The sequence below is a fragment of the Aplysia californica genome, unplaced genomic scaffold (assembly GCF_000002075.1).
Source record: "Aplysia californica isolate F4 #8 unplaced genomic scaffold, AplCal3.0 scaffold00647, whole genome shotgun sequence".
Taxonomy (NCBI): Eukaryota; Metazoa; Mollusca; class Gastropoda; order Aplysiida; family Aplysiidae; genus Aplysia; species Aplysia californica.
Genome location: NW_004797917.1, coordinates 125,052 through 150,334, shown reverse-complemented (window position 1 = coordinate 150,334; position 25,283 = coordinate 125,052). Strand labels below are relative to the sequence as shown.

Below are 25,283 nucleotides of genomic sequence, written 5' to 3'. Positions count from 1 at the left end.
CACAAACGTTTCAATCATTGAAACCTCTTTGGTCAGCAGGCAGACACTTTTGTGTACATGTGAAAGTCAACACTGTTTTAAGAGAACCTTAGAATAAAAACAAAGCTTGTTGGTGGTTGGCGGGCGCTGCGGTGAGGTTTGCTCCTTCTTTCCTGTCAAACATCTATTGTCCTTATGTCTCCTTCTTTTTTGTGTTTGTTACTCTCTTGTAACATCTGTAGTCTTCGATGACCTAATGGTGTTGCAAGTGCCGTAAAACCCTTACTAAAACAACACACCCCACACATGTCATGTAGGTGCTTATAAAGGCAAGTGTCTTGAGATCCTCAAGACCAGTTGCATTAAATAGCATAATGTCCCCTTGTGATAAGACCGGCCAACCCCAGAAGAAGTAAATTGTACAGGAGAAACAAGAAAAACTATTTCATTTCATCATGCAGCAGAGTTGTGTGGCAATATTTCTAAAGTAACTTTTTAGGAGCATTTCTATTCCAAATTCAGATCTGTCTTTGACTGAGCATATGAAATTGATAATCTACTATTTGATTCATCAAATTTAAAAAAAATGATTAATGGATAAGGCATTCTTGTCACAAGTGTGACGATAATGTTACCTACTCTTCTCACCAAATCTGATCTAAAACACTATAACTGTAAACTGTCTTAATTTGAGCTGTGAACAGTTTGTTTTCCTGTAGTTGGATGTTATGAGTGCAGTAAGTTTTCAGTATTCAGAATTATCATCTTTTATTACGCTTCTTAACCCTTTCAGTGTGGCGTCAGTGGTATAGTGGTTAGGATATCAAACTCATAATATTGAGATTGTGGGTTAACTTCAAGGGTTTGAAGCTCATCTCTATCTGACCTTGTGTTCCTGGGAAAGACACTTTACTTGAATATTCTCTTTGGACCTGGTCCCATCAGAGATGGAAGTTAAAGCCGGAGGTCCCACCTTTAAATAACCTTACAGTGTTGCTAGGGGCATTTAACCTACTTTAAAACAATTTCAGTTTTGCAAATCCCTTCCCATGCCATATTGACATACTTTGTAAGTCAATGAATTGTACAAGTTTCTACATCTTGATGTGCCAGGGAAAGCAAAATGCGTCATATCAAAATGTCTCAAAAGAGTTTTGTGTTTGGTGTATTTTGTGAAAAGTGAAAGGCCCTTCTGCTCATCATCATGGCTGTAACAGGAACTAAAAGTGAAAAGAAAACAGGAACAATCTTAGAGGCTTCTGCTCTTTGATCTAGAACTCTGTACTGAAGAATGACCTACCACTAGCAACTGCAGCTCAAACAGGGGAGCTCGGGGGAAAAAGAAAACACCAAAACTTTTTAGTGGCAAGTATGACTCAAAAACTTATTGGATAGTAGTTACATAATTAATTACATATAAAAAACTTGTCTTAACCTGCCTCATGACAAATGTGAGGTGTGCGGACAAAACGAGTTACATCTCGCAATCCACAAACAGGGACATTGGCTAAAGATCGACACTAGGGTCATATTTGTAGAACTTCTATTGTAGAACTTCTATTGATGACATATTCTTTAACTATAACATGTCTTTTATTATTTCATACTTATACATTGTAAACATTTCACCTATAAGCGTGGTGTATCTACGACGTATTTCCATAAGGCTTGAATCCGAGAAGTAACTCATTTTGTCAGCACACCTCACAAATATGTAACAGAGCCAAAAGTTCTGGCTTAGCACTGTTTAACACTTTTCACCCACACACGCGGAGCGCGCAACACTCATCCCCATGAACCAGAATACAGGTGCGGTACAGGCTATATCACACTGTCGCTTCTTACCATCGCCGATCGGCGTCCCGTGGGGGCATAGTGTCAAACTGACAACTGTTCACATAGATGCAGCAAAGAACAGAAAGATGTCAGATTAGGAGAAAGTTGACTGGAAATGATTGCAAATTTGTTTTGTGCTTCCTTCAACACAATGTTGCTAATTTAAAAGGTGGAATGCTTCAACCCTCCCAGTCGGGGTCAATCAAGTTGAGTGGGATACAGCATCTCATCACACAGACGAAGATACTTGATAAAATACACTCTGACAGATGGGAATTGAACTCCTGTCTTTTGCTTTTAAGGCACAAAGCCTGTCAATACATCACAGATGTCAGTTATAAGGGTTGTAACAGCACCATTTAAATAAGGACCAAAGAAACAAAAGCAATAGTGTTCACAAACCATTTGTATTTCTAGCATTCAAGTTCAAAGAAACACCCTTAATAAAAGAAAAGATACAAAAGCAATCTTAAGTTCATGTTCAACAAAAACATTTCATCAGAAAAAAAAAACAGTGCTTGAATTTTCCCGAAAACATGAATGATAATTTTAATGTTGAGGTAAAATAAACAATTATTTTCCAAGTTGACTAAAAGTTTTAATCTGTCTATGGATAAAACATGGAAATAGACCTGAGTGGACTTTTATTAAAAAGTCATACTTGACGTTCAGTCACATATCACATAACTGTACATATCTCTACAAAACCCTGTGATTCACAGATGACAAAACCAAAAGCAAAACTGAATAAATGAGTTGACTGATAAAATTCTGTGTATGTGTGCAAACAAAAGTATATGTAGTATAAGTATAATACTTTAAACAGTATTCTATGGTATACCAGTATCAACTGTACATTATCTGGTTTCATTTAGAAAAGTACATGAATGATACTTCTGCATATGTGTCTCAACTGAATCCGGCGCTCATCAATTTTTGGGCATATGAAGTTAATTTTAAGGGTAGCATCTCAAAGAAAGCTTGTTTGCTTGTCTTGTTTTTGGTGAAAAAAATACTCATCCATTCACCCATCTTTAAAAGAAGTCGGGATATTTGTGATTGAAGGAGGTGGGGGTCACCTGATGTCATAGATAGGTTTGGTGGCCTCTAAATCTTGAATGTTCGTGGAAACTGCAAATTTACATCTTTTGTGTCTTTCATGAACTTTTTAAAAATTGAAATCCTTACAGAAATTATTTTTAAATAACAAGATGTTGAGCTAAAAAAAAACAACAACATAAAATTGCACAAAGAGGTGGACAAATTTTGGTTTCCTCAATTTAATTAATTTGATGAGTGCCCCATTCCACCACTGTGCAACGCTTATTAGTTTTTAAAGATGGAAAGGAATTACTGTGTAATATAATACAATAAAAATATAAGACAGACAGGAATACATCTTGATGTCTTTTAATTTTCAACTGTATAGAAAAGAGTGTGGAGAAAAGAAAAGCTTCAGTGGACCAAAATGCACATTATTCAAAGTAAATGGCATGGTATAGTCAAACTAAAAGTTAAATAAGAAATAGAATATGATTAAGGCTGATGATATAAACTAATATACATCAACTTGGCAAGGAAACACTTACCAATATCTCACACCGGCTCTAAACGACTTGAGCCAACAGTACGAAAAGAGTAGATAAACCTTTGTTTCGGCATGTAGAGAAAGATGGGAACCTGGTACTTGTCACAGTCACATGCAAGAACTTGGCAGAGAAGTGTCACGACTATCCTTTACAAAGCAATGGGAAATGAGCTTGGCTAAAATGTAATACAAGGTCCAAATCCAAGTGGAATCCAAATTTTTCTTGTCCCCCCCCCCCCCCCCCCCCCCCCGGAGTATTTTTTTTCTTTAAAGCCGCCTGGTGTTCTTAAAATCCACTTCCATCTTTGAAACCATCTGTGCTGTGTCTCGTAAGAAGTCAACCCCCCCCCCCAAAAAAAAGAAACACAAAAAAAAAAAGCAAAAGAAAAAATAGACATATCCAGAGCTTTGAAATGAATGGGATGAGCCCCAGCTCTGTATACTAAAGAAAGCTACTATTACTACTAAGAATACATGAAATCAGTTCTTTTACAATTACTAAAATTGTGAATAAACAAATGGCACAAATAGCGAACCTCTGCAATATTATTATACAGGCAACAATAACACAAATAAATATAATTGCACAGTTTACACAAGCCCAAATTGATAGATTTATACTTGAAATTTTTCGAAGTGTCAGTATTCAAGTACACCCTGCTTTGTCTTCACAGCATTCACAAGTCAAAACTCTTGATCAGGAGGGATTCTATAATGATAAATGCAGACTGGCTTGGTGAAATGAAGATATGATTTACTATATATTAACATTTATTAATGAATGCTTGCTGGCCAATGAATAACATTTAGTGTACATTAGCACTTTGTTTCCTAAGGGCAACCCCCCTCCCCCCCCACCCCATACATTACTAAGAGTGTAGAGGAGGGAGAAAAATGTTTACTTTCTCAACTCATTGCTGTGGATGCTTTCCTAAACCCTGACAAAGCCATATAAAAATTTTCACAATATAATACACTGTTGTGCAAAATGAGAAGTCAATCTTTTGACTGGCTTCATGAGCACTCTCCATGAAACATACAAAAATTTTATGTGCAAATTCAGACCAAATGCATGCAAAAAAATTTACCGAATTGAAATTGGACAGAAAAAAATCTGTAGTGATCTTCTTTATCCTTCCAAATATAATAAAATATCTGCATGACATATCTGCCTGCGTTTCCTTACCATGCAAAATCTCTCCCAACAACCTACAAGATTAATAAGCGAAATTTCTTCTGTTGCCAGATAAATTTTACGCTATAAACAGACTGCATACGAAATAAAACAAACATGAAGTAATATTTTCACAGCCCTGGAAAGACTCCGACAAATTGTAAATTAATTCTTACCCGAGTTCCAAAATGTGGTACATAAACCTCTATATGAATATTTAAATAAACTTTTTGCCATTAAATTTCTTTACATCAACAGTCAAGATATGTTGCAAAAATTTTACAAAAATCTGTTACATTCACAACACTTTTGCAAAAGCCAATTCATCAGACAAAGTTAACAAACTGCACTTCCTCTAGTTCTGATTTTGCATGGGACATGAAATAGCGCATCTTCGATGAAGGCTAAAATCAAACTAGTAGTAAAACCCTTACAACACGCTGATGGCAAATCAGTGGATTGGACATCCATTAATATCATGAAAAGAAGTTTCCTTTCTTAAAATGTAACAGTAAAACCATAAAAATACATGAAAGGAAAAGAGAGCTCTCCACACAAGCTCTAAAACCTCAGAGTAGTCTGAAGCTTCCTTTTTTTTGTTTCCCACTTTACAGAGCAGCTGTGCTTATAAAAGAAACATTACTTTCTTCTTTACAGAGCAGCTGTACTTATAAAAGAAACATTACTTTCTTCTTTACAGAGCAGCTATACTTATAAAAGAAACATTACTTTCTTCTTTACAGAGCAGCTATACTTATAAAAGAAACATTACTTTCTTCTTTACAGAGCACCATCATTTAATACAACAACTCATCACACATCAAACAAAAACACTTCCACACTCATACCCATATATTCACATTCATATAATATGAATGTTACAACCAAATGAATTGTCACAAATTTGACATCATAATGTCTGTAACATAAAACTCCCCTTGCCAATTGTCGAGGTCCAACAAACAATTTTCAATACATTTGAAGGGTAAAAATGCAACTTCACAGAAAAAGTTTTTCATGCAATCATCACTCAGTCAAAAGGTATAAGTTACGATTTGAATTCTCTCTGACTATAGAGATTTTCTAAAGACTAAATATTTAGTCAAAGCAGAACCTCACCTCTGTAAACTTTAGTCATAAAAATTTGTAATTTCAGTTCCTGCAAAATTTTTACTGAACTATTTATATTGATCATTATGGTGCTATAGCATAAGGACAACATGACATTGAGTAAAAAGTCCCATTTCCGAAAAATTTGCAACGCTATAAAAAATGTATGTGAACTTGTGTAGATCTTAGAATGAGACAGAATGCAACCAAATTTGTGTTGTTTGTTTAACCCTATCCGTACGTCGTGTTTTACTATCGTATCCATACCACGTGGAGAACCTGTGCCCCCACTTTCCAAAGAGGAAATTTACTTGTTAATCCGATCCGTACGCTTTGCATAGTAGTCTGTCCAAATGATTTTTTGAGACATACTGAAAGGTTCAAAGAGATCTTCGCACTAACGGTATTCTAAAATGGGAAGAATACAACCCCGGGGGTACAAATGACCCCAAGCGTGCGGACAGGATTAAGGAAAATACTGATAATGATACAAAGCCGCTTGCCTCGCATGCCAGAGTACTTGGTTTGAGTCTCAGCTCTATGAGGATGTCCACTGGATTCTTTTGCATTTTCTTCTAAGATTATTTCCGCCCAATAATGATTGTTGGATCTAGAACCAAATCTTGCTGAATGGAGCAGGAAAAAAAATTTGGAGCTTCAGCAAAAACACTGTTTATGTTAAAGACACCTTGGCAGTTGAAACTAAGAGACAAGAAAGCCTGTCACAGATGACTAGGCTGGTAACATTTCAAAATCATCCATACCTAAAATGGGAGACCAAATGAGGGTGTGTGTGTGTGTGTGTGTGTGTGTGTGTGTGTGTGTGTGTGTGTGTGTGTGTGAGGAGAGGGGGGGAGGAAACAAAACAGAAACAAAGACTCTAAAACAACAACCCGAACTTAGTAGATCCTAGAATGAGACAGAATACGCCCAAAATTGTACTGCGTGTTTGACGAGGACTTCTGATACTTCCCCCACGCCCCGAGCGGCACAACCATCACCGTGACGTTGTCCTCCGAGCCAAAGTGCTGGGCCTGGTCCAGAAGACGGCTGCACGCTTCCTTGGGCGTCTGGCAGCTGCTGACGATGTTCACAATCTCCTGGTCACTGATGGCAAAACTGAGACCGTCGGAGCTCAATACAAGAAAAGCGTCTTTACCATGCTTGATCTGAGAGAATTGAAAGACAGGATTATATTAAATAACTATTATTTTCAGACATAGATGTGGGAAATGAGAATCGAATCAATCTCATAGAGGTTTAAGGGTTAAAGTGAGTCAAGAGAAAATTTAATTCTTCCATAACGAAATTTTACTGACTTCAACAAAATATTTCTGGTACTAAAATGAGTACCACTACAAATATCTTCAGAGAAGGTAATAAAATTAATTAAATGATAAAACTGTGAAAGTATGAAAAAAAGAAAAGAAATTCCTGATAGAAACATAGCTGAAATTCAAAAAAAAAAAGAAAAAAGAAAACTGGCAAGCTATAAATCACACAAAAACAGCACTTGGCCTCTGAAACAACTGTATGAATTATTAAACAGCTATAAATAATTCCAAACAGCCGAACATCTGTTGCTACCACATACATGTGCTTTCGCTATTTAAAAGGCGCATAATATTGAAATTATTTTAGTATAACAGAAAATGGGTTCAGGATAGACGTTTTCAATTCCTTCATTTCATGGTCATCCCATCCTTAACACTTTTCCTACTGCGAGCAGCAAAATGCGGCTCGCGGACATAGCCTCGCTGGACAAAGAGCCACAAAATACGGCTCGAATGGTTCCTAATCAATTCCAATCCAGTAACGAAAAGACACCAAATTCTCGGCCAATCCATGTTCTTAAAATAATAGAATAGACTTCCTGTCAGCAGATATGAATGAAAATACAGCATCGCCAGACGATTTTGAGTAATTTCAGCACTTTTTTCCGTCCCCTCCGAAACGTAAAAGTGAAAAGAAAAGTGCTCCCCTGACTTCAGTATATGTCTCAAATATTCACTTCTATAATAGGTACACATACATGACTTTCAGCATTTCTTTGCATTACTTGATTGAGGGAACCTACCTGGCAAGTTTGAATGATGCTGCTGTTGTACTTTTTAAATGATGACCTTTCAAAGCTGGAAAATTGTTGATTTCATATTACACCTTTGATGTTGCAAAATCACTTTTAGAATCCCCAAACTAATATAATTGGAATTAATCTTCAATATTGTACTACAGTCTGATAGATTATTTTTTAACCTTCAGTTTGATGGGCCATATGATATGGATTGTGTTGTTTAGCTGGACGTTTTGACATTTTCCTTTAGTGGGGTGGGGGTGTAAATCCAGTGGTGGATTTTGGTCTGGTAGGAAAAGAGTTAAAGCAATGGAATTTTGATAAAATGCATAACTTGCCAGGACGCAACAAAGTCGTAGCCTACAGGGGCTAAAAAATGAAATGAGAACCAAAGCTGTTACAAGTTACTTACATTTTTAAAAGACCGATGTAATTGGAGCTTAATGAGACGTTACGAAGAAGGGCTCTCACTGTGGGGGTTCAAGAGGTGTTTTTTTCTCCAGTAGACAAAACCTTTGGCTGACAGAGTGGAACCCCAAAAAATTCCCAAACAGAAGATAACAACACAGAAAAAGCCCCCCCCCCCCCCCCCCAAGCTGGAGAAACTGCAGCCTATGAGTGGCACCCCAGAAACTAAGTAGATTCCCTCCCTCCTCCAAGCATATATAAAATTTGGGTGGTTCCTTACCTCAATGGACTTCAAGTACGGATGTGCAGTGACGCCAAAAGATTTCAGTTCCACGTCACCAACACTTCTTGTCATCGCAAGCCGACCATTGACGTGAGCTACTCCGTGACTGTTATGGATAATCCTTCCACCTTGCATTAAAAAAATGACAAGTCTTAGTAACACAACCAAACAGGTTGCTGGTAGATCAGTAGATCAGTATTTATCACTAAAGAGTAAAGCAAAAGCCTGAAATTCTTGAGGGCAGGAGTATGACCTTAGTCAAATGGAAACAATACCTTTGACTTTTGAAACATTAACAGTTTTGATATTTTAAAAAGACATGGATGCTTTTTATCATTATATTATGAGAAATGGTAACTCTTGCAATTTATTTCACGCTTGTGAAAGTTTGAACAAACAAAGGTAAAAGATACAAAATCCATTAGAAAATTTTTTTTTTTACTGGTTTAAAAATGGTACCTCCTGAAGATCATATAATGTTAGAGAGTACAAACTTTCATATTTGGAATGCGTTTTAAAGCCGATAACTATGTTTTTGTAAAGGCGTATTAATATTTGTTCATTTGATGGAGAACTGACGGACTAAGAACATCAAAATAGTGGCAACGATGTAGAAATTGATGTTAGCAATGGTGACACTACCAGGGTGCCAAGCATTATAAATATACATTAATGAGAGATTGTTACAGTATTTTGAACAAACTTGTATACTTCAACTGATCAAAAAAGTTGGAACGTACATTCTGAAACAGGCTACTATTGTAACAAAGATGGGACCTGTTTACAAATGGTTGCCTTTTTAACAACAGACTTCTGCGAGGAGAAAAAAAGGGAACGACCAAAGATCTCACCTTTCCCAATGATTCGGTGTGATTCATCACTGTTTTCTGGGTCATGATCGACGGACAGCCGGAGTGGATCGCCCTCGCGGCACAGGATGCAGACACTGTCGCCCACGTGGCCAATCACCAGCTCTGTAGAGTTCCGCAGAAGGCAAACGGTGGCTGTTGTTCCTGTCTTAAAGTTGTCATCGTCTGTGAGGGCAAACAAAAGGCAATCATAAATGTGAGGGGAAGGAAATCTATGTGTTATATATATATATATATATATATATATATATATATATTAGTTTGGTGATGTAGACCGTTGCGTCACTTTTTAGGAGAAACTGCATGCTCTTCAGATCTCAAAATTTAACCGAATGTAGCATTCAGTGCAAAGAAAATGACAGCCATTTTTTAATGACTTTGAACTTATAAAATAGTAGGTTTCAATTGCTATCTGTCTTTGTAAAATACTCCAGAATGGAGCAATAAGTTTCCAATTCCATTAAAAAAAATCTGCTGTGTTAAGTTAATGTAAAAGTTTTACGGCACTTGCAACACAATAAGGTCATACAAGTGCCAAAGATTAGAGGGGTTACAAGAGAGTAAGAAACATAAAAAAGAAGGAGGAGAGATCAGGACGATAGATGTTTGATAGGAAAGAAGGAGCAAACCACACCAGAGCACCTGCCAACTACCCACTTGTTCTGTGTAGGTTTACAACTACATAGATAAAAGCAAGTGGATATCTCCAATGCATACCTGACATATTGCTGCTTTGTATCGCTATAAAATACAAGACACTTTTTTTCAGAGAAATTTACATGTCCAAAGTATGTGTGCTTAGACTTTAACTCTTTATCTCAGAGTGGGGTAAACCCACTACACCGGGGCTCTTTTTTGGTGCTTAATCTAAAAATGACAAAAACGTCATAAAATGGGTCATTGAATTGAAACTAGCAAACCTATTTTGATAGCTCTTCATCCAATGAATGAACTTCCGGTAAAAGAGACAGATAGCCGAAAAGTAATTTGATGTCGAAGTCGCCGTAAAGGAATGTGCCGGAGACACTGTCAGGTGAGCGGCTTGCCGGAGATAAAGAGTTAAAAACAACATCTCGGTCTATTCTCATGTGATCGAGTCTCTTGCAAATTCAAAAGCTTATTGTAAACAACACACTTTAAAAGGAATGAATAGAATGGCGAAGACTGAAGACTGTGATTGGGGAGGGGGTGGGGGAAGCTTGGAGACAACATAAGCCTCTGAAACAGTTTGAAAAGCTATTAACAAAGTCCCATAAAGACTGTGATTGGGGAGGGGGTGGGGGAAGCTTGGAGACAACATAAGCCTCTGAAACAGTTTGAAAAGCTATTAACAAAGTCCCATAGAAAAACCACACTGATTCAGTTGACTGGTTATAAAGGAGAAAAGAAGAGGACTGCAGCATTACAATGTCATGTGCCTTAGAGTCATTTCTCTTCAAGAATACATCCAAAGCAAATTTTTCTTCGTAAGAGCTTTAGCTGCACTTTGCGTGACAACATTACTGTTTGTTTTAGTGGGATATAAAAAAAAAAAAAGGATGCAAACATGGTGGACAAGGCAAAGAAAATACCATTACAATTTGAACAAGAAAATCAGGTCAAAAACATATATTTAACAAACTAAAATGTGCAAAAAAGCACACTCAATCATAGCAACCTGAAAATCCTTTATCTGCAGGTATGAAATAAAAAAGACAAAGAGGTGGGGGTGAGGGTGGTGAAGGAATGTAAACTGGATGTATAGTAAAAAATGAAAAGACTTTAAAACACTATAAGCAAAACAACATGCTGATGCCTTGTGTACTAATGAGACAAACGTCTTTAAAAAAGCAAAAGAAAAAAGTCAGACCTTGGAATTCCATATATTTTTAGACAAATGGTATCCTAAGGAAAAAAGACAAGGTAGATGAACCCATCAATTCTCTGTAAAACTTTCCATTGGGAAAGTTTATAACAACAGTACTTTTATATATATATCAAACATGAACAGTATGATCCTTGAGAAATGAAGAAACAAAAGGACTACCAAAGTATGAAACATACACTCCGATGCATTGCAACTACTGGTAAACTACTACAAGAACAACAAGCCATATTATAGCATTTCCTGTCACAGTTTAGCTTAGTCATACTTTGCAATGGGTCAGCACAAACACGGCCATAATTCTCCAGGAACAGATCTACATGACAGAGACAATGAAAAGAAGGAGAACGAGTAGACCAAACCAAATTGCCTTCCAACCAGCTTTACACAGCACTGACAAAACAGCTTCAGTTCTTACCGATGTGATAAAAGACCAGATGGCGAGCTAGCAAGTTGTGGACATCACAGAATGCATTCTTTAACACTGTTTTCAGATCTTTCGTTTGAGTCATCCAAAAGCCCATGTGGTCTATGAGATGGGTGGACACATACTCTGCAGCAAAGTCCCCTCCATGACCGTCAAACACTCCAAAATACAACAGCTCTGGTAAGAGTTCCTCTGAGGAATAGCATGGCAGTCAATGATTTCAAAGACTTATCGGTACACTCTGTCGAATATTAAGGTATGGAATGGATGAAACACCATCCAGGATTCCCTAAAGTTTTTTGTTCAGGGGTAGGACCTCTAAGATGGCTGAACAAAGTAAGTAGCAAGGAATGAAAACTTCTCAAGCAATAGATATAAATTATATCAAATGTCAATTTGCAGGTTCAAACGACGTCTGTCAGAATCAAAGGTAGCAAGATAGCAACATGGTCATAGTGCTGCTTAAAACTTAACGGAGAAACCAAGTCAACAATGCTACCACTTCCTTCATCATACAGAAATTAATGAGTATCGTACTACAGGAGGTTCCTTCTATGTTAAATATAGATATTGCCACACCAGCAATATTCCTAGGTACAAAAATGGCTTTACAAGCACGCATCTTCAATCTATAATCTGAATTGACAACTCAGGCTTATAGCACAAAAAGTCTACAAATGTTCATCTTTTTAACTCACTTGAGCCTATTCCCGTGTATTTATGGAACGACCCACGGCTCCGGTGGCCTAATCCCGCGTGTTTACAGGATGCGCTTTATCGATCGACATCTCCTGTGTTTTTCTGTTACGAGCTACGGGAAGCAGAGAGCCAAAAGTTGACCAACTTGTTTCGATTCGTAAAAAATTTAGTGAAGTTATGTGAGATACTTTTTTAGCTGTAATGGACAAAGTCAGTCACACCTGCATTGCCATAAATGATTTTATTATGAATTAGGTGCAAAAAAAATTGCGTAACCTTCAGACACTGCCATTTCCAAATATTGATAAAATAAAAGCTATTCCGACAATTTAGATGCAGTTTTCTTTTTCTGAGAGAGCATTTCTTTCTTTCTCTTGTTGCATTAAAAAAATTATGATAGCCTTCAGTCTTTCTGTGGCTAACGCTTCAATATACCCCAAAAGAGTCAGGCAGCAATGGTTGTTAGGGGAAAAATATCTCAGGCTCAAGTGAGCTAAATATAAAGTAAGATGATGATCTACTTTAAACTTGAGGTAAAGGACAGTGGCAAATTTTTTAAATTGAAAAATAGGCACCTATTACAAAACGGTCCTCATTGTCTTTCCTTCGGCCAATGACAGAGGCCAAAGCCACCTCATCAATGGGAACCTTGGGGATGATCTTGCCTTTCTTGATGCTCTGATCGTACAGAATGGGTAGAACCATCCGATTATTCCAGACACCCAACGTGTCAAAGTTCACACCACGTGTTGTCTTTCCCTTGTTTTCTGTGAAAGACAAAGATGAACTTATTCAACCTACAGGAAAAACCTTGCCTTGAAAGTAAAAGAAAGGAAAACTTCTTTTTACAAACACTCCATTTCCCTCTTTTAGACACAAAGAACACTCAAAATGAAATTGCTTTCCGTGGTACTTTTGTGCTAGGTGAGAATGTAGATAAAAAAGCCAACAAAGCATGTTGGCTTGGTCTTATTAAGTTTTTTTGTTCTTTTTATTTTTCTCATTTGTTAACTTATTTTACTGGTTAAAACTCCCTCAAGTAAAGATTTGAGTGCACATTGAATCATTGTATCAGTTTGGCTCAAGCATTAGAAGAAAGCTAAGAAACTACTGGTATTTTATCCCATCCATATTTCATCATCCTCTTATGCTTACAGTTTTTCTCATGACAACACTACAAAGAGTACATTTCACTTCTCTCAGCTTCCCATTTCTTTTTCCATCCCAAATACTGCATTATTATGCATAAAAGTACAACCTGAGCAAAACATGATTAAATTGTACATGGTAAATCTTAACTGACTTTTTTCAGGAAAAAAATGAAAATGAAAAGCAAATTTCACCTGGGTCCGAAATATAGTTGGCTGCATTTTGGGATGAAGAGAAGATACTCCGAAATGCCTTCTCACATCTCAGACACATATGCTGGTTCACTCTTTCTGGTTTATCACCAAACAAAACTGATTTTCTCAACGCTTTGGCAAACAAGGCACAGTTTTCTGGCACTTTTCTGGTGACATTGCGATGAATAGCAAACATTCAGGCAGTGGTTTGTCTGCAAAGTATTAAAAAGAAAAGTTAGTTGACCGCAGAATACAACAGTTTATGACAAAAAGAGACAGCCAATGCTGATACTCAATTTCAAAGTTGTGACATACCTTGGAAATATTGTATTTTATAAGAGCATTTTAAAAAGACACGCAAAGTCATTTCAGATGTACAGGGCTTCAGTTCCTTTTAGTAATTTGTCAAAGAATCAGGCAGCCAGAGACTATCTGAACTTTTAAATTTGATTGGGGTGGAACAATTATGCAGATTGACTACGTAAATCAAGATATTACTGTGAAGGGAAAATATAAAGAATCTTCAATCTATTAGAAAAAATCAAATAACTCTTTAAATATAACAGGACATTAATATAATATTTTATGCCAAATTTTAATTGACAGAAACAAATATGTGACACACTAGCTAACTTGCTGTGTTGTTGGTAACACTAACAGTGGCAAAAAAGGACAATTGCAAAGAGGTTTTTACATCAAAATATATTCTCCACTTAACTCGAAACATTCTGTGATACCTTACAGACCCAGACCAGATAGACCACAGGTCAATACTACCCAAGGAGGCAGACAGATACTGCTCTGGCATCTTCAAGATCGCTTTCTCACAACGACCAGCCCAGCTCTGCACATCAATTTGAAAGACCATGGAAGAGTTTTATCAGCAAAAGAAGGATACAACGGCATTAAAACACATTCAGACATCGAGCAAGGCTGCCCTGTAATGACCAACGTCTGCCATGTTTCCAAGAATTACACTTGAACTGACTGGGCAAATTGTCATATTCGTCTTGGACGGAGTTCTCTTCTCAGGGAGTTTGGAGACACAGAAGAGAGATACTACCTGACTGCTGCATGCATGATACAAACAGATGAGGCAGTTGTAGTGTGATGGTGTGGGTTGAATTCTTCCAACCACAGAACCTAGCCCCATATTTTCAATGCTACTGTTGATGCCAGCTAGTACCAGAATGTTCTCAGGACGAACTTGGTTCCTTTCTTTCAAACCCATTGACGTATGCACACATTCCAGTAAGACAATGCGCGCCCACACATTGCCCGTTTAAAAGATGCAATATCTACAGCAGCAAAATCTCAATGTTTTGCCATTGCCAGCCTACTAGCCACATGTGACATATATATGTCACATTGTGGGTCTCAGGTTTCCGCCTCATGTCATACGGTCATACCTCACGCCTAAACACTTGAGTGGAAAAATGAACGTACGCAATCTTTTGCAATGGGTCATAGACCTCCGCTCACGCCTCACACTTCACAGGTCACGGTGCACACGTTAGCCTAGAAGTGAACATGTTCACTTTTTCCGAGACGTGAGTCGGGGCAGACTGGATATTCAGAGAGTTTCGCCCTTCCCCCGTAGAGCTGGACGCAGGCCAGAATCCATTGTCAACAGTGTGCAATTTTAAATTTCTTGTGAGGATGGATGATTACAAAGAAAGATTAATTGAGTTAGTCTGAACTCCTTTGCTCTGGGACCCACGTGATCCTGACTACAAAGACAATGATCAAAGGGCACAGGTTTGGGAAAACCTTTCCAAGATGCTGACTATTAAAGAAATCTTCATCAGGATTGTCTACGGGATGCTGGAATGTCTGGTGAAATTCTCCTCTTGGTTCTCTGAGCAAAAAGTGCTCGCGGCACCATATTATGCTCTGTCTCTTCCGCTTCCTTTTTCTGAGAACAACAGAATCAGCAAATCTTCGTCAGGTGATACCATCTTGAATGCACCACAAAGACAGGTGTGTGTGTGAGGTGTAAAGCACAAGCCTGGCCCAGTGCCCCGTGAGGCATGAGGCGTGAGTTTTTAAGGCCCGGAAGCCTTTACTAAAAGTGAACTCCTAAAACAACATGTAGAATGACTGGAACAAGCATTGATGAACAAGAGTGGAATGGACTGCCACAACAGTCAATAAAAAAAAAGACAAAAAACCAGACTCGATCACTGCGCAAAACATGCCAAGCTCGCATCATTGCAAGAGGCGACAATACGCACTAGATCTACTTAGGACTTAGGTCTAGATCTACATGAAATTTTAAAAGCAAGGGGTAGGGCCTACTAGATTGTGCTGAACACTGTGCTACCATATTGATCTTATACAGGGTGTCCACTACGGCTGGATCGGGCCAATCGCCCGACTCGGTTGCGTGAAACTGAAAACAGAAGACGTTTGTTTTTGAGGCGATCGAGTCGGGCAATCGACCCGATCCCATCCGTAGTGGGCACCCTGTATAAGATGAGAAATGATCAAGAAACAAAAGAGGGGTGATCTTGCAGTTCCGTTAGTTAAAGAGTCCATGATCCATTTGTTTACATCCACCCAGAGAATCCTAAGAAATCCAGAAGTCTTGATGACCAAATTAGCAAATAGGCAACACTAAGACTAAGACTAAGAACAGGGATGTAACCTGACGCAAAACATCAAATTATGGTAAAATTCAGGGGCATGCTCCGTAGTTTTTTTTTGGTCGGGGGGGAAGCCCCCAACCCCCCTGCTCTTGACTACTTACTACTTTAACGAACGAAACTACAAAATCACCACAAAAGGTTTACACTTCTCTTTTAGATCTAGATATTATGACAATTGGAAATCCAGATAATGCACAAATTAGATGAAAACTTACTACGGCAAAGCTGCAACGACGTAAGACAAAAAATGACAATAATACTTCCTACTTTTGCTTACACAGCTTTTGTTTGTTATGGCCTTAGCCAGAAAATGAAAGCACAACTGTTTTACCTTGACCTTGCACATAACCGGAAAAAGCTGATGGCTATAAACGTAGAGTGCCGCAAAAACAAAATAGAAGTCTGTGTATTAGACCCTTTTTGATTTCTTTCAAACCCTAAAAATACAGATACATAAACAAGCCTAGTAATAAAAATAATAATCTTATGTTTTCAAAATGTTACCGACCCCGCCCCCCCTGCTCCTTAAAAAAAATAGATCTACAATGTTATTGTTCAATTCTATAATTTAAATTTCCACGAGTGATAAACTAAACTACGAAAAGTTTTTCCTGTGATCAGTTACTTCCCTTGTTGCTAGGTATTATCGCCATTGTTGATTAAAGGCAAAATGGTGGACGTCAAGAAAAAACAAGTAGGATTTTTAATGTTTATTGATTTACCACACCACACCAATGTTTCTGATTGTTTTTGAAGTTTTTTAAATGAGCAGTTTTTGTTGTCATTACTGATGGTTCCAAGTTGTACTGCCTATTGGTGCCTAAACTGTTTTTGCACCTCGAATACTTGCCTTCTCCGTGCGAAGCGACTGAATACGTTTTTTTAAATTTGTGAATCCTCCAGGAAAGCATTTTATCCATGACACAGCTACAGACTGAAAGTAGGCAATTAGAATGCACCTCTAATATGCAACAGCAACTAAAAGATTGTGAAATTGACTTTCACATTATGTCTTTTGCTTTAAAATGTAAAACTTTGCTAGGCTTTTCTTTGACAGTCGATATAGAATCTAGATCTACTTGATTTTCTTTGTTTGTGTTCAATGTTCTCTTTTATTTGTATTTGCATTATTGACTTATTAAAATATTAGCCTATATTTCTTTGCTTGTCCGTTCTAAATAGATATTTAATTCAGTGATAATTAATGAGAAATATAACATTTGTTGATAGATTAGTAACTGTTCTATGAGATATGTTTCTGTCTCAGAATAACTCATCTTAAACCATTACATCAAATCAAATTGTGAGGCAGCGTGGTGGAATCAGGCTCTCGTCAAAATAATCAAAGTGAAGAAACTTGCATTTTTCCGAGGGTTTATGAATTTTAATCAATTTTTTGTTTTTTGGCTCAACACCTTTCATGCCCATTAAAGAACTCATTTCTGTGTGGATTTTTCAGAAAAACGTTGATAAAAGTCTCAAAAAAGTAAATTTTCAGTTAACATGGACTCTTAAGCTAAGGAAATAACAAATCTTTGGCAGCCATTTTCTCACTAATTTTCCGTCTGAAAACAGGTGACCCACCTCCTTCTTTCACAAATATCTCGACTTGTATTCAAGATAAATGTATATTTTTTTTCCATCCAAATAAAGACAAGTGAATACGCTTTAAGATGATACCAATAACTCTACATACCCAAAACTTGACGAGAGCCTGATTCCACCACGCTGCCTCACAATTATTTCCCCACCTGGGCAGTCTACTGACTGAAGTGTCTTTATGCCATTAGCAAAGTGGGGATATTAATATGTTCTTATGCTCAGTAGAATTGTAAATGGGCTGATTTATGACATCATGCTCATACTGTTCCGGAACAACATTGGGGGAACTGCTGTTTTTTTTCCCTCATCCTTACTATTGTCATTTTCCCTCTACTTCTTTTGCATGTTTGTCACTCTCTTGTGAACTGCTATTTCCGGGGTGCCTTGATAGTCGAAGCAGACTTTGTACTGTTGAGGCAAGAGCGAGGTGAGCAGAGTAAGCCAGACTGATTACCCCGTTTGGACCTCTGTTGACATCCACCCGTTGGCGTTCATATAACCTTATGCAGTTGTGAGCGCCGTAAAACCTTACTAAAACAAAACAAAATACCAAATTATGTTGGATGAAGTCTATGAATCATTAATTCAGTTGGTCTTTTGAACAGCATGAATTAATGCCCTCTTATAATTGTAATCAACAAATTATTTTCTTTTTGATGACATTTATGGTTTAGCATGAAGTGCTCTATTTTGTTTGACCAATATCTGCTTACCACAAAAATGCTGCTGTGTTCCCTGTCTTGAATAGTTCATTTTCAATTGTGTATTTACATAACTAAATGAAGCTTAAACTGCTTTTGTGCCTTAAGAGCTTAAACTGAACTGACACCATTGTCTTAACATACAAGCCAAACTTACATCTTTTAGGTGCCTTAAATTGTTCCTAAACACCAAAGACATCTTTTGTAGGACTATAAAAGAGAACACATATTTACGTGTGTTGCAAGCTGTTAACCAACATATAAGACTAAAGAGAGATTGACCAAAACAAAAGTAACAATATATGACTCTCCTCTCTGAAGACAAAACAATGCACAGAAAAGACAAGACACCTGGTTTATGCACAAACAATAGCTAATGGATTTTTAAAAACTGTTTTTCAAAGGACTGTTACCGATAATGTTGAACATTTTTTTCCTTGAGCAGGATTCATAGACGTTCTGCAGAAACAGAAACGTGACCAAAATGCCTACTGGAGAGATAGCACCGCAGCAGGCAATGCAAGTTGTCTCTGGTGATGCTGTCAAAGGCGAGATTGCAACCCCCCCTAGCATGTCACCCGTAAATCCAGCCTATGCCGATAAGACAAACTATTTCGGCATTGAAGTCCTTGACAAACTGATATGGAAAGGATGGGATCAAGGAAAAGAGTACACCAAGAACTTGGTACTGAAGAACCTTGGAGTGAAAACATTAAAACTGAAATACAAGTAAGTTCTTGTCTGACATATATACTTTAAAAGAAGTTGTTCTTGCTTAAAAACTCCTCAAGAGGCAGTATGAAGATTTCCTAACAATTTCCAATTTCTTAAACAATTTAATGCTGTGTCAGCTGATAGGAGAAAGACTAGAAAAGTGAACTTTACATTCTTGTGTTTGATCTAACTTAAACATTGTTATTTTTCAGAGTTCCTGAGAGCCGTTTCTTTTCAACAACCTATCCCAAGCCAATTTTTCTCAGTGCTGGCTCCAGTTTCACTTTGCCAATCACTTTCAGACCACTGGAAAAAATTCCATATGACGATAGAGTTGCCTTTTCTTTGAAGGTGAGTGAATGATTTACTTTAGATGCACTATTTATTCTTTGGCAGAAACTACATTTTATTCTTGAAAATAAAGTGTCTCGGAACATTATGCACCGTTGTTTTTGACTGTTTAAATTGTTTTTTAAAAATATTACTTTTGGGTGTTTTTTTCCCCCCCAAAAAAAGAAAGAGAGATTTAAGATTATAGAATTAAAATCAGAAATTTTGTCCCTTTCTCCCAGTCTTGTCTTTTTCCCCATCTGATGATATGCAAATGATCAGGAAACTGAGGCTATCCAAATTGTGATTTGTTAAGATAAAAATCTTGCTTCCTCAGGATGGGGGAGAATTTGAGGTTCCTCTCAGAGCTGTTTTGCCTCAAACTGACATCAGCATTCCCTTTGATCTCGACTTCAAGATGTGTGCAGTGAAAGACTCTTTCCCTATTTCCTTTGATGTTTACAACACTGGGTAAGGCTTTGACAAGAACCCATTTCAAGTAGCCTATAACTAAACCTAACACACTGAAAAAAAAAAGAAATGAACCAGCAAATTACCCCCACGCTTCGGCTGTGGAGTAAATGAAGCATTCAAAATTAATCATGTATTCAGTTCTCAAGTAAAGGGGAGTCTCCACAAATGAATCCAAAATGATGCGGTCATCTTGCGTGATGGTGACAAGTTCAGCAGTGCTGTGTGTGTTTTGAACTTTAGAAAGCATAATGAGTACAAAATCTGTCAACTGCTTGGGCAGAATTTATCTCAAGAACAATAATCAAGAGGTCTTTAACGGAGTAATAGTTTCCTGAAGGGCATAGGATGTAAACACTGTTAAGCAAATTGACCTTACGAGATAAAAGTGAGATGTAGCTTACTGTACTCATAGAATGGGAGAGGAGAAGATTCATTCTGGTGTTTTTATACTTCTGTAAACACCTAAAACATGTGATAGAAATAGAGCATGAAGGCAGAACTGGAAGAAATAATAAATCGGCATGTCCATCATCTTTAACTCTAGGTCATCCTTATCAGTTCAGTTAAATGCTGGCTTTTATTTTTCCTATCTTTTTCCCTTCTCACGTCGTTATTGTTTGTGGCATGTTTGCAGAGACTTGGACACAATGGTTCAGTGGGAAGTGGTAGAGCCTTTTATTGTGGAGCCCATGGAGGCGGAGCTTAAGTATCGCAGTAGCGTCAAGTTCAGGGCCACTTTCAGGCCAGAGGTGAGTCGAAAACGTATACTCACAAGTCTGATTCTACACAAACAGTCATATTCACATGCAGACACTGGGGTATATATATCTTCACACATATGTGCACATACACATACATGCACACCCCCACGCTTACATCACACACAGACTTACACACATTCACTAATGCCTGCAAATCATTTTTCTGACATTAGAGTACTGGGTTTGGCTTTCTTCTTCTACATTTTAGTCCAAATGGATATTTTCTTTTTTTGTCTCTATTTGAAATATGTCAAACAGATTTCTTGTTTTAGGATCTACCTTCAGATTTATAAAGTGCTTCCTCTCTTTGTCTTTTTCTTGGAATCTCATAGTGTTTCTGATAATGTTTAGTGATATGTCCACTTTGCTTTCACTTGTTTCTTTCATTTTTACACTGTAAGATGACAACGGCGCTATACTGACGCTATGGGGCTGTACTGAGGCTATTTTCGCATTGAGACAGTTGTGTACGTGAGACTGCCATTGCACGTGACAAAGACCTCAATAACGTCTTCTGGATCAGGAAAAGGCGTTCGACCGCATAGATAGATGTTAACTCTGGGAAGTCTTAGAGGAATATGGTGTAAAAGGACAATTGCTGGAGAACATCATGGCACTTTATAAAAACAGTTTGTGTGCTGTAAGATCAACAAAAGGACTATCGGACTGGTTCCCCATCAGGTCGGGTGAGACAAGGGTGTGTTCTCTCTCCGCTTCTCTTCATCACTTACATGGATAAGATCATGAAAGCAGCAAATGACAACATCTCACTGAACTGAATGAGCTTCTATTTGCTTATGACCAGAGTATATTAAATACAGATGAAGAGGAATTGCAAAAACACGAGGAATGTAAACACATGAACATGGAAATCTCCATCTCAAAAACAGAAGTTATGAAGGTCACCAGAAACTCTGGAAAACTCAACATTTTTATTGATGGAACACAGCTTCAACAAGGAGAGGAATTTGAATATTTAGGAAGCATCTTCACACAAGATGGGCGTATGGATAAAGAAAAAGAAACAAGAACTATGAAGGCAAATGCTATGACCTACCAGCAAGCACCCTTGCTCAGTCACAAAAACATCCCAACCGAAGTGAAATCCCAGCTCATCAACAGCATCTTAAATTCATACCAACCTTAATATACCATACCAGTGCCAAATAGGGTCTCTAAACAAGGCACAAGAAAGAAAAATTATTGCATGCGAAATGAGATGTCTCCGCAAAACCATCAACGTCACCAGAAGAGACTGCATAAGAAACGAAACCTTACATCAAGAAACTGGAATACCACCAGTAATAAAATTCATAGAGCGTCAAAGAGTCTGATGGATTGGACATTCCAACCAGAATGCCCCAGAAACAACTAGCGGCTAGAGCTTATAACACCCGAGAATCCGGATTGAAATCAAGAGGAAGACCAAGAAAGACCAGGCTGGATGGGGTTAAAAAGGTCCGGGAACAACATAACACATCTATCACAGACACTACAAACCTAGCAAAGGACCGAAACTTGCCCCTCCCCTTGACATCCTAAGGATGCCAGAGGAAGGAAGAAGTAAAGTAAAGTAAGTAAGAAGACATCATGTTGATCAGTTTCATATTTCGCTCTCTATCGAAAAATGCTTGATAACTTGAGATGCAGATTTAATTGTTTTTGGCAAAGTGCATAGTATTTGTGCTTTATTTTTTGTCATTTTGTTTTTGCTGAATTCAATTCAAATATTTAAGTGATTATGCTTTTTCAGTCCGCTAAAGTGTATGAAGTCACCGCAGTGTGCAAGTTTGGCCCTGAGCTTAGCATGACAAGACCCACCACATTTTATGGAATTGGTGAGATTTGTGTGTGTGTGTGTGTGTCTATGTGTTTGTGTGTGTGTGTGTGTGTGTGTGTGTGCGCGTGTGTCTGTGCACACACATATGTGTGAAAGTATATAATGTGTTTGTGTGTGTGTGTGTGTGTGTGTGTGTGTGTATGTGTGTGTGTGTGTGTGTGTGTGTGTGTGTGTGTGTGTGTGTGTGTGTGTGTGTGTGTGTGTGTGTGTGTGTGTGTGTGTGTGTGTATGACTGTTGAATACACAAATGTGCTTATGTTATTATGCACATCTTGCAAAGAGTCACGGCAAGCAATTTGATAACAGAATGCTTCTGTTCTTCTGTTTGTTCTCTGTACCCTCTGCAGAGTCTAACAATCCTTTTCTAGCTTCTTTTCTCTCTTTTTGAAAATCTGTTATACCAAACTCTGTCTTCTTTTACTTCTACTTTGATCTATTGTCAGTTCTTTCAATGTCTGCTACTAAATTAGTAGTGAGTGTTTGATGACTCCTCTTGTTTTGTCCAATTCATATACTTTTTTTTTTGCGTGTGTTGCTAGCATCCTAATCTATTCTTATGAGGGTACCTTTGGTGAGTCCTACTTTTCTGATTTTCTTTTTCTGTTCCCGTCTATCAGTCTTGCCTTGTTTTAGCAAAAAATTACAACTTTTTTCTTGATATTTCTTGTGAAATATGACTGTTATAATAATAATAATAATGATAATAATAATAATAATGATTGCATTTATATAGTTCATATCCACGCTCTACTGCATGCTCTATGTGCTTCAAAAGTTTTATTACCCCAGCAGGGCCAAGAACACTTTAAAACATTTTTGGTTTCCTGGGAAGCATATATAGTGCAAGCTGACAAAATCTTGTGCAGACTGACTCTACTGTACACTTGTTGTTTCAGGCAAGTTCCCTCATCTCCTGGTGTCTCAGCCTGGTGGCAAAGCCCTGACAACCGGCAATGAGAAACTGAGTGCCCTGGAGACTGAGGTCAACTTTGGAACAGTGCCTGTGGCCTCCACTACTGGCCAGTGTGTTGATCTACACAATCTGTCACAGGTAGGTATTTTTTAAACCTTTGCATTCTTGTTTTTGAACTTTGATTTATAAAGAGATTTCAATCAGTTTGTTAACTTCTTTAGAAGGTAGCGTTTTTTGATGAATACTCATATTTAAGTATATTTTGCTGTGCATAAAGAAATTCGAATACTGTTCTTTTTCATGTTTGGCAATGTACTTTTTCTTCATTATTAACTTTTGCATTTTTGTCTAAATTGCTGCAGATGCTATACAGAGTAGTTGAAACAGTCCGTCAAAAAAAAAAAAGACTAATTACAATAAAATAATCATGTACAAATGCATTAACACAATAATACTGGCCTTTTAGATGGTCAAGTACAGTTTCAACTTCACACGAAAAGACCACTTACTTTTGTTTTTCTCTATTTTTTCAGGTTCGAACACCATTCCGAGTGGAGCGGATTGTGGGAATGAGTCGCATGGACACGGTGTTTCACTGTAGCCAAACACAAGGAATTGTGCCTCCGATGAGCCTCATGAGAATCCCAGTAAGTTGATGTTTTTGTAGAAATTTGAGAATTTCTGTTTGATGCTTATATAATTTTTTTTTAAAGAAGAAAAAGCTGAAACAGAAGGTGAAAGTGTCCGAGATAGCACGTTGTTATGGGCCTGAGGTAAATTTATAAAGCATAATATTTCGTTACATTCTGACTGCTTATTGTCAATTATTGTTTTTGTTGTATATGGGTTTATCACTTTTACTTGTTTTCCATATGCCTTTGTTTTGTAGTCGAAATACAGGTTTTCATTTAAATATTTGTAGCTGAAGTTGTTACTCAAAGTTTTAGCTGAAGCCAGACCTACACAATGATTTTTATCCATATGTTAAGAACATAACGAAAGTGTCATAATTTTGGTCATGAAGGATCACAACGTGTGTCTGGTCTGTTCCTTCACAGCTGACCTACACACCCCACGCAGTGGGAACCACGAGCATTGACTACTTCAGCATCGTCTCTGTAGGGGACATCAGCCGCAGCATCATCAAGTGTGTGGGCTCATCTCTTGGTAAGTTTCACTGCTTATAATTTTGTTGACTTATTTATATAAAGACCTTTTCACTTTTTCTTGTGCGTTTTCTCCCCTTTTCCCCTCATTAATTAGTTATATGTAGCCTTGTGACCTTTGGTATCAAGGAGATAAGATAAGATAAGATACATCTTTATTGTCCAGATCCTGGCACATTGGTTTGGTGTTTCACCAAGTACGCATACACACACACACACACACACACACACACACACACACACACACACACACACACACACACACACACACACACAAACTAGCCCTTAGTTCAGTGTAGAGCCGCGGACTTACGTAAGTTGTGATAACAAAACTGCTGGGTCGTGTTCATACACGAGAGGTATCCTTAACTTATAGGTTGAAATAAACAACAGTTTTTCCACCCACAAGATCTGCAAGTCAACTCCTTGTTCTTTTTAAATTTTATATTTATTTTGCCTTTTATGATATTTTGTGTGTGT

At 37.6% G+C, this 25,283-nt stretch overlaps 2 protein-coding genes across 3 annotated transcripts in view; one reads left to right on the top strand and one right to left on the bottom strand.

Annotated features, from left to right (window-relative positions):
- Nucleotides 1-6,074: 6,074 nt before the first annotated feature.
- On the bottom strand, nucleotides 6,075-16,625 carry LOC101850364 (protein phosphatase 1K, mitochondrial). 2 transcript variants are annotated; one of them, XM_035972324.1, is made up of 7 exons: nucleotides 16,518-16,625; nucleotides 13,655-13,866; nucleotides 12,887-13,078; nucleotides 11,604-11,804; nucleotides 9,304-9,486; nucleotides 8,450-8,580; nucleotides 6,075-6,856 (listed from the first exon to the last, which is right to left on the bottom strand). In XM_035972324.1, exons 2-7 carry the CDS (start codon nucleotides 13,848-13,850, stop codon nucleotides 6,587-6,589), a joined length of 1,173 nt encoding a protein of 390 aa, XP_035828217.1. In that variant the 5' UTR covers nucleotides 13,851-13,866; nucleotides 16,518-16,625; the 3' UTR covers nucleotides 6,075-6,586. The 2 variants fall into 2 exon arrangements, with proteins under 2 accessions (XP_035828217.1, XP_035828218.1); XM_035972325.1 differs by having other exon boundaries at nucleotides 16,580-16,607.
- A 336-nt stretch (nucleotides 16,626-16,961) lies between these two features.
- The window catches only part of LOC101848999 (cilia- and flagella-associated protein 65), a gene marked incomplete in the record, with an annotated part of 42,820 nt that continues 34,498 nt past the window's right edge, over nucleotides 16,962-25,283 (top strand). The window contains 9 exon segments of the mRNA XM_005107977.2: nucleotides 16,962-16,996; nucleotides 19,051-19,334; nucleotides 19,532-19,670; nucleotides 19,987-20,120; nucleotides 20,758-20,872; nucleotides 22,638-22,722; nucleotides 23,621-23,775; nucleotides 24,171-24,284; nucleotides 24,696-24,804. Of these exon segments, the coding sequence (XP_005108034.2) occupies nucleotides 19,090-19,334; nucleotides 19,532-19,670; nucleotides 19,987-20,120; nucleotides 20,758-20,872; nucleotides 22,638-22,722; nucleotides 23,621-23,775; nucleotides 24,171-24,284; nucleotides 24,696-24,804 (1,096 nt within the window).